Consider the following 16,142-nt stretch of genomic DNA (forward strand, 5'->3'; position numbering starts at 1 on the left):
TTCTAAGTACGTACCTACTAAATATAAAAATCATAACTTCTTATTCCTACCGCGACAGAACGCGATAGCTACAGCGTGCTTATGTATATATTGTTTAAATTTTAATTGTAAGTTTTTCCAATAATTGGAAACCACGTCAACACAATTTCGCTCCACACTCTTGTTACCTTCTTTAACTGTTACCAGGTCACTTTTGATAAAAATGTATGCAACGAACGTCGTCTTGTTTGCTTTTACTCTTAGCTCAGTATTAGCTATATATCCTTATTTTGACACACAAGATTTTATATATAATGTTCCAAAAGTGTACAGAATATCTATAACATTGGATAAATTACTGGATTACTATGAACAAAAGCCTTCGAAGGATCCCGAGTGGTATATATCTTTGGGACTTGCAAGAGGTCAGTTTTTTTTTTCAATTAAATTTATGATTGATAATAAATAAAATTAAATAATAAAATTTATTTATTCACGTATAAAAATTCTCTAACTTAAGAGTGAATTGACGAAGACGTCAGAAAGACTTTACATAAAGGTCAACATGGGTACCGCGGTCCTTTCGGCGTTTATGCCGTGAAGCTATTATGTTTCGGGTTTTGGTTTGAAGGGTAGGATATGGTAGTGAAACTACAGGGTACGGAGCGATAACACTACAGTCATTAGCATATTTAACATTATTTTCAGGGTGGTGAGGGGGGCTGGACGCTTAAAATAAGGCACATACGTACTTTTAGTTATGTATTTGCGAAGTTTCATTAATACGTGGGATGGGCAGGGATCTAGATACGGTTGACTATAATTTTTATGAACGTGTAAAAAGTACTGACACAGTCTATTTTCTAATGTCCATGGTGCTCTTGTACAAAGGTAACGGTTACCGCTTTCCATCAGGTGACCGTCAGCTTGTTTGCCATTCTTAGTATGATAAAAAAGACTAGAAGTCACTTAAAGAAATACAGCTCCCTTTATTTTTATAATATTAAGATAATGATACTTTATTATAAATAGGTACGTTGATAGCTGATTTTATATATTACGTTACATTGACAGGTGATTGCGTTTCACAACGCCTATTATGTATCTAACTTTCTTTTTTATATACTTAGAGCTATACAACATTCTTAGTAATATTATATTATTTAGTAATATTATTATATTCTCTTAAAAGTATCAAAGTAAGAAAATAATAAATGTACACACATTTAAATAAGTATAATTCGAATTTGAGTAATAAAAATCTGTGTCAACCAACTTAAAAGTTCACAATGGTCACCAAACGTGATAAATGTCTCGCTATTTTTAGAACAGATGCTAGATACTAACATGTTAGAGATGGTTAAAGTTATACTATAAGTTAAGATTTTCTTCCAGGAAAACAAATAAAGACATCTGTAAATATGAAGTAAATATGTAAACTGCTATAATTTTTAAGAAAATGATTAGATAAGTAAAATACGCAGATTGTGATGTTGACAGAATCAGTTTTAGTATTATTCTTTTTTCAATTATATGGCTTTCATGAAGAAGCTCTTAAATAAACAACATACGCCTTATCGAATTATTTGACAATGTTTAATATATTATATGTAGGTATATCTAGTTTGAAATGCACTTATTGTATTCATTATATGAGATTGTAGTTATGGACATCATCAGCAGTAACCAACTACACTGGTTACTGCTAATCCTTCTAACAGGATTTATATAATATATTAGAGTATATGTAAATTTTGTTTCACGGTTATTGGAAATATAATTGATTAATAGTGTAATATTGCCATTTGCTAGTTTATGGCATTCCAATATTGAACTATATCTCTATTAATTCCGTATCGTTATATATTTTCGTGCAAATATAACGACAAAAATTTTAAATAAATATTACTGTTTATTATTATATATCATGGGCGAAACAGTATACTCTGTTATGTCCATGGTACTGCTCATGTCTATAGGCGACGGTTACCACTTTCCATCAGGTGGGCCGTCAGCTTGTTTGTCATTCTAAGTTGTATAAAAAAAAGCTTCTATTATCTTATTCATTTGATTGTTCATAGTGTTTTTAAATTTTATATCTTTATTATAATACACATATTCAATACTGAATCATTCATTATAATTTTAACTTTTACATTTATATTATAATCATAGGTCAGCTAGAATATACTATAAATGAATTAGACAAATCTGTGCCAGAAAAACTACGTGAGAACTTAAAAAACATAACAAGAAAAATGGATCGCATTCGTAACAACACTGATTACACTAAGCTGGTTTATCGCAGTAAGGACTATGAATACGGTTCGTATATTCGTTGTGGTAATTTTAAAAGTTTTTTTTTTTTATTTCTTTTACCTCCAAATTAATTGTAAATATTTAAAGAAACTCAACAGTATGTATAATGTTTACAAGCGACCCACGTAAATGTATATTGCTTAACAACAAAAACAATACGTCTAATGAAAGATACATGTGCAACCAAGGAAGAATATGAAAATACTAATATTATAAATATAGTTTTTTTTTTAATGGATGATAATGGAATGGCAACCCTGCCTGCACTTACGGTATACGCTGAGGGGACACCAGTGAGGGATGATAGGTGAGAATAAAAAAGCAGGTCACTTAGCCCATCGTGATGAATACACCTGGAGGACCTGACAGGGTATATTGCCAGCAATCACTTCCCGTACAGTTTGTTTGTTACTTCTTAGTATCTTAAAGAATCTACTAATTATTATAAAATTTTTGGGAAGGAGTACGAGAAGAATAGTTTTTCTTCAGGTCCCACGGGCGAAGTCGTTAATACAGTAATCTACAATATTAAATAGAATCCAGAAAGCAAATCTTCCCGATTAAATAAAAGTCGGTTATCGCTTTTATCTATATTTTATCTATATTATACATAGATAAAAAAATTGTCGAATTGAGAGCGGCTTCTTTTTTAAAATCGGTTAAAATGAATCTTACAAATCATACTTACCTTTACCTGAATTTAAAACTTGACTAAAATTTTGAACAATATATAAATGAGATAGGCTATATTTAATGCATACACGAGTTTAAATTACCACACCATACAGACTAAGTTTATATTATATAAATGTATAAACCTATTTATTATATTAGATATGGCATGAGGTATTAGTTCTCTCGACATAAAATGTCAACTTTCTCATAAACGACAAATCGTAATAGTCCGTATCTAAAACAGTCGTTACAATAAACCATTGACGATTCTAATCGCTGTCGCTTTCATTGAACAATTAAGCCTACTTTTTATCATGGTGACGCAACTGTAACACCATAATGCAAAATACATACGAAATTCTACAAAATTTGCATAGCGGGAAGAAAATAAAATTCCGTTTTACCCGCAATTAATGTCAATCTAAAAGACTTTTAGATATGTTTACACAAATATGAAAGTCTTTTAATTTTGTTAATTAAATTAAAAAGTATGTATACCCGATCGATTGGTTAACTTAGTTGTAGTTGGTTAGTTGGTAATGATTTATTTTTTTAAATTGAACATAAAATTTGTACAATACTTTTTCATGATTCGTGTACATCGTTGCAGTATACCTAGATACGAGTATAATATAGTATTTACCTTTTTTTATTTAAAAGAATAAGTGACAGCTCGCCTAATGGAATATAGTATCGTCGTTTATAAACAACGCCACGAGAATAATCTCCTCTTCCATTACTATTCTTAAGGATAAGATTTTATGTCTTAGTACACACTTTTCGTGTTTTATTTTTGGTATCAAATCGTATCACCATGTCAGCCTTTAAGTCTCCACTGCTGAACATAAGCTTCTCCTTTGGGGATTTTGCCAGTAGTTACCATGCTTGGCAGGTGGATTGGAAACTGCAGTTAGGCTTTAGAAATATTTTAAGAGGGACGCTGCTGCCTATCCCTTGAACTCCCTTAGTCGGCTCTTAAGACACCCACAGGAACGGAAGAAGTGGCCTATCCCATGCCAGAACCACATGGCACCAAATCGTATATTTCGTACTTAATCGTATTTTTATAATATATAAGTCAGAGTTTTATGTGACGCTTCTAATATGTACTATCAACTATTTCTGTTATTTTGCCTAAATGATGATACGTGTGTATTTGTATTTGAAAGTATTTTCTGATGTTACAGGTATACAAATTCCCTTTTAGTTGATTCTTCTCTAAGCAGAGCGAAGTCTTCATTCTCGTATATGTCGAAGAGAGTTAATCGATGGAGACGACTTAGAGTCTTCTCTTGTGACAATTCTTATTTTTAAAGTTAATGATGGTAATAAATGTTAATGCTTATAGAATTTTCCAATATCTTTTACAGTTGTAAAATCTATATTCGAAAATATGGGGGTAACTTTATTAGAACCTATTACAATTGGTACTATGGGAACACAGAAGCCCTATCGGTTCACTTTTGAGCAATATGTACAAGAAGCGAGAACTAAGATGCCGAGTAGGAAGGCTGCAGGTATGTTAATATATATATATATATATATATATATATATATATATATATATATATATATATATATATATATATATATATATATATATATATATATATATAGTTAATTAAAAACATTAGTTACTATATAGTTAGTTAGGTTAGAATAGTTCGATCTTCAATCCAGAAAACTTAAGGCGCGATTAATTTTTTCACTATTTCCTTTTTTATCAATATTCTGCCCAATGTTAAAACTTCTATTTCATCCCAAATAATAAGGAAGAAATATCTTATCAAAACACAGATTTCAAATAAATATTTAAATAAATTTAATTTTAGTTCCTTTTATTAATTAGTTGTCAACTGACAATAGGAGAAAAGGATTTTTCGCAGGTAAAGTCGCAACAGATCCTTAAAATCAATACCATTATAATATGTATTATAAAATGAGAAATGCATTGTATCCTTACAACTGACTGCAAAAAGAATAATGTTTTCAATTCGGTTGTATTTTTTATGTTTCTTACCCCTGGTCCCTGGTGAAAATTTTATAAAAATCGGTTCCGCAGTTTAGTTTTAAAATCATAATAACTGGTTTTGCCACAATTGAAATCGTTTTTTTTTTGTGGTATATAATCCTAAATTATGGATTATTGCATAGGTCATTAATGTCTTTTCAAAATTAAATGAGCTAAAAATAATACTTATCAAGTCATTATTGCTCAAGAAAGCAAGTAATGTGAAAAGTATTTGAAAAAATATTTAAAATAGAAAAATATTTCCTGAAGTAACGAGCACAGAAATGATATTCGAATCACGAAATTCGAACTATTCCTGCAATTGTCAATTCAACACATCAATATAGGCAATAAAGCTAAACCTGCATATGAAAGTAAAACATACCTATTCTAAATATTTATTAGTTTATACAGAACGCTATTACCAAATACCAAATGTTTTAAGCACTCCAATTTGCACCTGAGTATGTGCGGCGAATTGGCAAATTTTAAAGTGAAAGTATTTAACCTTGTTACGTATTTTAATAATTACAGATGCGTGTACAATGCAGTTATTGATATCAGCTATGGAGAGCCAGACCACGCAATCAGAGGGAGTTTGTGAATTGACACCTGAGTGTCAGACACAGATCATGCAAGGGTCGGGTCTTGCGTTCCAACAAATGAGTCGTGTACGCGCAGCTATATTGGCTCGCTTATTCGATTGCATGGAAGGTGTTGATCTTTCAGCACATATTTACAAATTATGTATTCAAATCTATAAGGAGACGAAATCACTCGAAGCGTGGGATCATCCTGCTGGTACTAGAACGTTGTTTATGCAACAAAGTAATATATTAAATCCTACATAACATCCATTTAAAATTTTCTGGCGTTAAATACAAGTACGATAATATTATACATATTTTTTGTAGTTTTATATTGTTCATGGCAAGGTTATGGAGAGTTCATAAAACCACGATGGATGAATAAGATTATATCTTGGCAAGAACCTAAAGGATGCTATGCAGATGATCGTCAACCTTTTATGAAGTTAACTGGTTTTATTGGCCCTACTTCTTCGCCTCCTCCGAAAGATCGAGAGGTACACAGTATATTACTTCACACATTGTTACCTTAATTGTATTTTAATTCAACTAAAAATTTAATTATTTTTTTTTTTTACAGGAAGAGTATAGAGTAAAAAAAGCTGCGAAATCTGAAGGCGGTAATTGTAATTCGTTAACATCTGCCATGGCTCTCGGATCACTAGTAATATATGTGAGAGCCTTGCTCGAAACTGACCAAGCATTCCAGTATGATGTATTTTTATAAGTAATTTACGAATATTATTGTATAACATTAAATCTTGTGATTCATTATTCAATTTACTATTATTGCTTCAAATTACTATACTCACCTTATATATCATTTACTTGGTTTAGAAAGCTTCTCGATCCTAAAATAAAATTCCAACCAAACCTAAAATTTTTTTATGGAAAATTTAATACAGATACCCTCTAGTGACAACCTCAAGTGCATTGCAGGGAGTCAGTGGACGCAAGTTGCTTAGGACCGTGCTTTATGGCAGTCTATAGGGAAGGCTTAAGTTCAGCAGTGGACGGATAATGGCTGAGATGATGGTGATATTACAGACAACCGATTTGATAAATTTGATTAAATAAGAATTGAAAAATAGAACTTCTTTCAATAATTTGTTCGTTTGTAAGTACTATTTATTGTATTTACTTTCTTTATTCGTGATTGCGCAATGAACATTACCCAGATTATAATTCTAGATATTCACAGTATTCTATTGAAATATTGTACTGGAAGTACTGAAATAATGTAAGATTGGTGAATGATGATTTAATCTTACTTCCGTAAGTGAATTAGCAAATATACTTTTAGATTTTATTTAAAAATAATATTATTATATTTTTCTTGCTTTTTGGTGAATATATTTAGGACAAACAACTTATAGCTAAAAATCTATAAAAAAAAACCTAATTAGGATTTTATAATTATTTAAATAAAATAAGAGAAATATATCTAAAACAAAAATAATTGGAAAACTCATTGAGGTTATTATGTCTTCGTTATTATTAATTTTAATAATAATAATTTATAATAATTGCGTTTACGAACCTAAACAACTAATATTTAAGCTTACAACCCGATACCACAGTTAGTACATTTTGTCTGCAATTAAGTATGATCATATAAAAAATATCCATATTCAATGGCCATTCTAAAGAATCCTGAAAGAGATATGGCAATTGTGCTTTGTTAAAATATGGATATTTAAACTTTTTATTGAGGATCAGTCTGTATAGCTTAATTCGTTTGCCTTTTCCATTGTTAATAAGTCGATACTACTGTTACTACTAATTTTATATAATGACAGTAAAATTTGACATAATATTTTATGATTAGTTTGAGACAATCTGTAATATTATTAATATGGTTAAAATACTTCAGATATTTACAAGAAACATGTGCAGTATTGCACTGGGCAAGAAACCACCTATACCTGTATTTGGTTTGTAACACAAACTCTATTTCCATCATCAAAAATAGCAACTATACCCAAAATTCGAAAATGTGATAGTTATACCAATCAAAATTTGAATTAGAAGAGAATTCCTTTTTCCCATCGTTCACTTTTTACTTGTTCTTAGGTGTATAACTATACACCATATTGTCACTTGCCTATAATTGGGATAGATAGATGAATAAAGGTATAAGATTAATTGCTTCAATTCAAACAGAACCCATGCTACACTTATATGCTGACAACGTATCAATGAATGACGATAGATATATAGACGAAGTCTCGTCCATTGGCTTATCGTGATAAATTCACCGGGAGGATGGAGAAGAAGGGATTGTTAGTAATGCAGACTATCAGTTCTATTGTTAGCAATATATCCTCAATATATCATATCAGCTTTATCATATATATACATATCACGTAGCCCCCCTTGGCAACCATCGAGCTGAATTCTAGGTGTATTCATAACGATGGGTTAATTGACCTGCCTTTTCATTGTCGCTTATCATCCTTCACTGGTGACTCCCAAGCGTATGCCATTAGCGCAGGCGGGGTTACGTCTCCATTATTATCCATTAAAAAAAGATAATTTACTGAGAAATAACAATGACAATATGTGGATCGACCAGGTAGAGAGATAATATTGCTTGCAATGAAACTAACTACTAGTGTCATACTTAATAATCTTTTCCATCCTGAGGGATTCTTCATATGATCGCGGGTTACAGATTTGCACAATAAAAGCATTGTATTCATTGGTATTGTTTGTATTAATAAGTATGTTTTTTATGAAAAAAAAAAAACAAAATTACGAAGAAAATAATACCTATTTAAGGTAATTAATTAACTATGTGAATCAGTTCTCTGGTCACCTATGGCAAAGCTTCATTAGTGCTTAGATTGCACTGTATAATGTATCAAGAATATTGAATTAATTTATTACATTATCGTCCAATATCGGTTATTTCCGGAAGACCAAGTGTTTTTAAAAACTCACCTAATAAATATTATATTATTGGCGTAGCTTACGTAAATACTCTACAAATAAAAGAGAAATTATATAAAGCTGCCTACATTTAATATTTAAATAATAAATATAATTTAAATATAAATATCTGTTGCATTTTAAAATTTACATAAGACAATTTGTTGTAAGTATATAACTTTTCTAATATAAAAAGAATAAAATTTGGTTTTAAATTGACGAAGAGATCGCAATGAATTTAATTTAATAGGTATTTAAATTTATTAAAGCTGTTTTTTTTGCTAAAATCTTTTTAAGATCTTTCAATATAATCTTTCAATATAGCATTCGATGTATTATTTTATATTATTCTATGTTATTACATTTATTTTAATTTCGTTGATCTGACCTGTATAAAAAGTAGCCTAAACTTTTCTCCGTCTCAAATAGTGTGTGTATACCAAATTCAATGTATCGTTGTTCATTCAATGTATCAAATTCAAAATACTTTCATATTTATAATAATGCTAAAATAATAATGAATAACGATAAATAAGGATGACGCAAAAAACTTAATAAAATTCATAATGCTATCAATTTTTGTTATTATAAAAGGAATTGAAGGTAGATACGTGTCTGCTCTATATAGTGCAGCATCTCAAATGAAGCAATTAGAAGAAGTAGAGAAGCACCTTCGCGCTTTGCAAAAAGAACTGCTCAAACCCAAAGTTGTCGATTTCGTCGAAACTAGTATGATATCAGTTGCAGCTAAAGCCAAAATGTTACAAGAAATAGGGAAGGATGCTGGTACGTAAAGAATGAATGAAGTTACGATAATTTGTATCAACACATATAATAAAATCGTAACTGGTTGCTTTCTGTAAATGGAAGATATATGAGAAAAACTAATATAGGGCATATAAAATGCTATAGCTAATTCAACTGATCGGTTATTTTATAGCATTTTATATGTGATTCTTTAGATTGATTTTTTTTTTATTTATTAACCGATTGAAATAAAATAAACACTAAATGTTAAGTGGAGCAAACCACAACGCATTAGTAAAAACCGTATTCAAATTGGTTAAGTCGTTTCTGAGATAAGCGTGCACAAACTTACAGACAAACAGACTTACAGATAAACAGACAAAGATTCTAAAAATCATTGTTATGGGTTCTACTGCGTACATAAAGCTCCCTTATAGTAGTTTTTCTTATATATCTTCTATGTACAGACAGCGACCAGTTACGATTTTATTATATGTATTGATTAAAATTATTATTTAATCTCCCTGCTAGCATGTACTGATAAATCATGCGGAGCTATTTGCAATGTCGAGAATTTATCGTATCTTTTTTATTTGCCGCTGGGTGTCACAAAACTCACAAGTCATACATTGTGAGTTTAGTCAGACTTGCTAACTCGTCATCATTTGTCTTTTTTGTTATACAACTTAGAATGGCAAACAAGCTGACGGTTCACCTGATGGAAAGTGGTAACCGTCGCCTATAGACATGAGTGGTACCATGGACATAACAGAGTATACTGTTTCGTCCAGGATCCCCCCCACTTGCGTTGCCATTCCTGAGGACTCAGGTGTTATTCCTCTGTACCCTGTAAATTCACGCCATATGCCACCCTTCAAACCGAAACATAGCCATGCAATCACAACTGCTTCACGGTAGAAACACGAATGGGACAGAGGTACCCAAGCAATCGACTTTTGTACAATGTCTCCCTCTGGTAAAGTGTCTGAAAAAGTAGCGACGTATATCTACTATGTCGCAGCAATATATCCGTTATTTTATTATCAGGCAGACAGATATCGGAGGTAAACGCCTGGGCATTGTACTTAGTATTTACAGTGATTTTTTTTTATTTCAGAGATGCCTGCTGCTGCTATAAACTTTTTAGCAGTTGTAGCTGAGAATGGCCGTTTGAAGAAATTGAGGCGAATGATAACTATGTTTCTCGCTGTGATGGTAGCACATAGAAACGATGCATTATGTGAAGTGATCACTGCCACACCTCTAGACGATGCTAATCGCAAGTCTCTCATGGATGCTCTGAAGAAGTTCGTCAAAGAAGGAAAGAAGATACAGCTTACAGAAAAAGTGGATCCATCAATTATTGGTGGGATAATTGTCGGTGTTGAAGACAAACATATCGATATGAGTATCGCTAGAAAAATACAAATGTACACTGACATATTAAAACAATCTATCTAGATTTAGTTATTTATTTAAAATAAATAACAGCATTATTCATTTAATCTTTATTTTTCATTATAACTTTGCATTAGGTAATTTAAAAAGTACACATATCTTAGAACTATGGTAACATAATTTTTTAAATTCGCTGTAGCGATATTTATAGTCTTATACTATATTCAACTATAGTCGCATTATTTCAAGGTGGAAGCGAGGTACATACCTCACCACTGTAAGTTAACTTCACTATATCTACTAATTCTGGTATCATGGAATCACAATTTTTTTCCATACATGATATGACGATAACATACTTTTTTGTTACCTAAACGGCCAATAATTCCACATGAAACTATTGAGCAAGTGATCAGACATGGCACGAATTTCTAAAGATATGAGACAGCTCCATACTTGTATGTCCCACTTTTGTAACCCCTGCTGGGCGTTATGAGATTGGCATGGTAACGGTGACTTCCGTGCCTTTCCTTTGGGGAATTCTTACATGGGGAATTCTCGATGAGAGCTTTAATTTTCTCCGCATGAATTCTAAAGTTAATTCTATTTGAGCTCAGTGTATCGGTCATAACTCTTTGGAAACTAGACGTTAAAACCCACAATTCCTGTTCTCCTTTAAGATTGTTCACGACTTTAACGCCACTAGCAAATTGCAATGTTTCCCTGTTAACAGCCAATTGATGGAAGTTTCTGGGAGAAAATTCAGTTGCTGCGTTCCAACACCAAATGCTAGGTGGTTCCATTAGCCCAAAGTACATGATGCCATTGCGATCCATTGCTTCAGCAGCCGCTTGATTTGGACGTTCTTCTGCAAATACCTAAACATACAAATTTATAATATCAGAACTGAAACATTTACTTTTACGAGTAAGTATATATTTAATAATAATAATAATAATATCACACAAATAAAACAACAAAAATCACAAATAAACCAATCTCCTAGTTCTCAAAGCTAAGATACTATGTATTATGAGGAATCAGGCAATGAAAAAGAAAGTTCTTTTTATAAATTGGCCTAACCGGGAATCAAACCTGAGACCAAATTTACGCAAAATAAGGTACCCAGGACTACGTCACGGAGATCGTCAGCATTTAATATTTTTTTTTTATAATTTATTTGTTTTATTTAAATCATAATCGTCCAATTGGATGTAAAATGCAGAGGTTGGCAAGTTGTGCTTGTAAAGAAGAAGGTCTAAGCTTATGCCGAGTACACACAGCGGCGAATTGACGTGTGGATGACTATTGATACGTAGTAATGACAAAGTCGCCGAAGTGTCGAATCAGTATCACAGCATAGACACGTGTCATTCTGGTAAAGTAGAAAATAAATAGTAACACAATGAAATTCACTTACTTTAATAGATTGTGGATCGGCATTGGAATCGTGGAGATAGGATTCATTTCGCAATAACGAAGTTGGCACTACATTCTCAGTAGTAGACGCTAGGGCGTGGAAGTACAAATCGCGGTCAATTCCATTATTTCGTAAGGGAGACAAGGCCATGCCAAGAATACCGTCCATTAAATCGAAACTTTGACCTGAAAATAGCATTATCATTTTATAACAATGAGACATTTTCATGAAAATTTATAAAAGAATTTTTTAGGTAGGTATTTTAGTATATATTAAGTTTCTGGTGGTAGAAATTGTATTTAACTTGTCTATCTTAGTTTGCTTAATTGTACTGTGAAGTACTAATGAATGTATTATCTTGCCATGGATTATACAAGTGGCAAAGAATGAGTCCCAGGGTTTTAATTCTCAGGAATGGCAGTGCATGGTGAGGGGTACAATAGGCGACACGGTGTATAAAGTCCAAAATGTTCTATCATGTATTTATGTCCATAAGCAATAGTTCCCACATACTATAGGTGTAGCTTATTTATTTAAACCAGCTTATTTGTCTTTCTCTCTGGTTCTATCTATTAATATAGAGCCGGGTATATTCAGTGATATCCATGGAATTATTACTTTTTAGTAATTTAATTTTTTATCAGACCATTTCACGTTAGATTTGATCAATCCAAATACAACTGCGGCCACAAATATGTCATCAGAAACATTTGAGTACTAAACACTAACACACTATAAGAAACACAACACAAATAAATCAGGAAAAATTGATAATCAATTGCATGTATATTGTTATGGTTGACAATAACTTATTACTATAATAAACACTAATAGTGTTCATACCATCAATAGTAAAAGTGCCTCGAGATGGATACGGGAACATAAGACGATGCGTGATTCGCCATGAACGATTTCTGGCAACATCAACAACCAGGATACCAAAACCGGATACATCCGCTACATAGACGTATGTATCCGAGCAGTCAGTACCTCGTTTTCGTACATCAACAACCTGGAAAAATATATAATTTACAATATTTAATTTCTGTAATAACAGGTTCAATATAAAAATGTATCTCTTAAATAATGTATCTCTTAATGTATAAAACAGTGATTACTGGCATCTGCAAAATGCTTGCATACGCACTTTGGCTTGTACAAAGTGGTACAAATGTTTGCTATTGTTCTACTGTAAGTCTGCTTTTTATTATGAAAACTATGAACGATAGCAATAATTTTATTTCATTTCTCCATGTGTGTATTCAATGAGCCGAATCTTTACGTATAAAGGTATGATCCCTTTCCTGTGTGTTTTGCCAGAGGGAGACTTGATACAAATGTCGTTTGCTTGAGCACCTCTGTCCCATTCGTGTTTCTAACGTGAATCAGTTGCGTTTGCATAGCTGTATTTCGGTTTAAAGGATGGGATAATGCAGTGAATTTACAGGGTACAGAAGAATAACACTTGAGGAGGGTATAGTGGTCGAAACAGTATACTCTGTTATATCCATGGTACTTGCTCATGTCTATAGGCGACGGTTACCACTTTCTAGCAGGTGGGCCATCAGCTTGTTTGCCATTTTAAATTGCATAAAACAAAATACTTTAAGTGCTAACTCGTATACAGCATCCAGATTATGGTATTTAAGACGTAGTACGTGTTACTACTTATATGTATTTAACAATGAAAGTCGGTAAATAACTGCAATCAGGATGAAGTCCATTTTTAAGTTAATTATTTACGTAGCAAATCGATACTCGGAAAATAATCTTGACGATTGTTCTATTGTTTAATAGTTATGTGTTCAACATGTAAATTAATTTACTTTTTTTTTAATCTTAAATCGTAGACGTAGACATTCATAAAATTTCTTGCGAAATGAGTTTACTGCGCTTATAAACATAGCAATAATTTAGCTTTGACTGAGGTATCGTAGTATTAAAAGAAAAAAACTGCGTCTGTAGCTCTTTGCAATTTTATTATATTTTATTATATTTATGAAATTTCTAATATAGAGCAGGTTTTCTATACTATTATCAGAACTAAAATATGTATCACCTTAATTGTCAAGAATACGATTATTAGTATTAGATTTTGAACATTAATCGAATTAAAGATTATGTAGTACTCGTATATTGAGAACAAACTTGCAGGGTCAGCTAGTTGGAAATAAATTAATCGTAGCATCTACACTGCTTATAAAATGCTAATAATGGCTATTTTACTATTTCAATGTAAAATGCACATTACGATAATAAAATAGCCATCTCGTAAGGCATTTTTTTACGAATTATATTAATATGTTAATATTATATGAAATATATCAATTATAATAATAATATTCACCACATTTACCTCTATTAAACTTATTATACAATATTGTTTTACATAAAATCAAATACCTTGATAATATACAATGACCTTATCCTTTTATTTCATTATATCTTTTGCCTTCAAGTAGGAAGATACCTATTGATGTTATTAAGCAGTATTCCTACATTTCCTTTTTCCATACTGTATAAAGTTTATTGGGTTGTGAAATATTATTTAAAAATAATATATTCCTACTTTTCCGTCTATACTTTTTTTTTTGTCTTTATGTATACTACGATCTGTCTCCTTGTTGGAACAATAAATAGTATTTTTGACGTATACTTTAATGGCGTGCTCAGTATGCGACTTGAGTCGCATCCTACTTTATTTTATAGAATAAAGTATACTTTATAAAGTACATTTTCATAGATAAAAATTATAAATATTAATTTAAAAAAAATAATATACCTAAATTTATTACATAAGTAGAGCAATTTCAATCATGTCAAAAATATTGTAGGACCAATTCGGGAGTAAAACTTTTTATCATTAAAAGAAACCTTACAATCGGTTAAAATTGTCAATCACAACTTCTAACATATTACTGTTATTTTTTTTTTAATTTTGAGGAAAATAAGTAATACTTACAGGTGTAATGAATAGTGAAGTCGGGATATAACTCGAAGCGTTGACGATGTGAGTGTAGACAACATTATCAGTGGTCAAGTCAAAAGCTACAATTTTGGGAGGACAGTAATCTTTATCGCCAATCTTCCCTGTATCCATCGCCCACAATCGATTACACTCGTCTATCTGTAAAGCGATTTAAGGAAAAAAATAATTATTGAGCTTTGTAAGGGGGTTATTACATAGATAGACAGATAGATAGATGTTACATAATGTGTTTGAATTGCTTAGCATTATTATGTCTTCCTATAAGATCTTAATCTGAGATTATTTATGTTCTATTCGTAACTATTTATGGACATAGTATAACATATTCACGTAAGACTATCCATAACTGTGGAATTAAGATAGGTCTATGTAATTACTAGATTATATAATATGTGGTTAAGCAGCAAGTAGAGTATTAGAGATTATTGACATTGTGATTTAATTATTAAGTTTATTATATAGGTACTTATAAAATGCCCTTACTAATACAAACGGATTTATATATGAATACAAATATTGGGGCGGTGCGAAGATCGAACTCACCACAATCGCAAAGTAAATCAGTGTATTAAATCTCTATGCCACAAACGTAATCAGAAGACTGGTTGAGAGAACGGAAGAGCTCTACTAACTTCTAATTCTTATTAATCATACTATTACCACTACTATAAAAATGGAAATGTTTGTTACCTTTTGATGGATGGACATCTGTTACTCTTTCACGTTTAAACTACTGAATGGATTTTAATGGAATTTGGTGCAAGGTTAGGTTAAATCCTAACTTAGCATACTGGATAATTAGTATACCGCATATATAAATGCAATTAGTAAATAATAAAACAAAGATGTAATACTTACAGCGATTCTAAATACAGATGTGAATCCATTGCAGTTCTGTCCTTGATTTTCGTGCCAAGAGTAATCGGGATAAGCAGAAACTCTCCCAGTATCATCGACTGTACCTAGCGTCATTGGACGGCCTTCATCGAACCTTGGTATTGTGATAAAGATTCGAGACTTCTGATCACCTGTTAAAAAATACAATATTATATCAAATATGTTTTTTACATACATTAAGAATATAAA

General features: G+C 31.4%; 3 protein-coding genes across 4 annotated transcripts in view; 2 read left to right on the forward strand and 1 right to left on the reverse strand.

The window, feature by feature from the left end:
• The first annotated feature begins 90 nt into the window (after positions 1 to 90).
• Positions 91 to 6,298, forward strand: LOC116412981 (UPF0764 protein C16orf89 homolog). Its single transcript, XM_052903374.1, has 6 exons — positions 91 to 404; positions 2,155 to 2,304; positions 4,344 to 4,490; positions 5,519 to 5,812; positions 5,899 to 6,068; positions 6,152 to 6,298. Exons 1-6 carry the CDS (start codon positions 203 to 205, stop codon positions 6,296 to 6,298), a joined length of 1,110 nt encoding a protein of 369 aa, XP_052759334.1. The 5' UTR covers positions 91 to 202.
• A 1,077-nt stretch (positions 6,299 to 7,375) lies between these two features.
• Positions 7,376 to 10,794, forward strand: LOC116413007 (ATP synthase subunit O, mitochondrial-like). The gene is made up of 3 exons (XM_031909553.2): positions 7,376 to 7,505; positions 9,097 to 9,288; positions 10,367 to 10,794. The coding sequence occupies exons 1-3, from the start codon at positions 7,427 to 7,429 to the stop codon at positions 10,708 to 10,710; spliced, it is 615 nt and encodes a 204-aa protein (XP_031765413.2). The 5' UTR covers positions 7,376 to 7,426; the 3' UTR covers positions 10,711 to 10,794.
• LOC113512533 (protein yellow-like) overlaps positions 10,706 to 16,142 on the reverse strand; it is a 33,945-nt gene continuing 28,508 nt past the window's right edge. For both annotated transcript variants that reach the window (XM_026896436.3, XM_026896442.3), the window contains exons 3-7: positions 15,915 to 16,084; positions 15,030 to 15,194; positions 12,911 to 13,079; positions 12,068 to 12,252; positions 10,706 to 11,525 (exon numbers count right to left, since the gene is read on the reverse strand). In XM_026896436.3, coding sequence (XP_026752237.2) covers positions 11,079 to 11,525; positions 12,068 to 12,252; positions 12,911 to 13,079; positions 15,030 to 15,194; positions 15,915 to 16,084 — 1,136 coding nt within the window. In that variant the 3' untranslated portion in view covers positions 10,706 to 11,078. The remainder of the gene's footprint in view (positions 11,526 to 12,067; positions 12,253 to 12,910; positions 13,080 to 15,029; positions 15,195 to 15,914; positions 16,085 to 16,142) is intronic.

Source organism: Galleria mellonella, unplaced genomic scaffold (assembly GCF_026898425.1).
Source record: "Galleria mellonella isolate WM207_F2 unplaced genomic scaffold, CSIRO_AGI_GalMel_v1 utg139, whole genome shotgun sequence".
Classification (NCBI taxonomy): domain Eukaryota; kingdom Metazoa; phylum Arthropoda; class Insecta; order Lepidoptera; family Pyralidae; genus Galleria; species Galleria mellonella.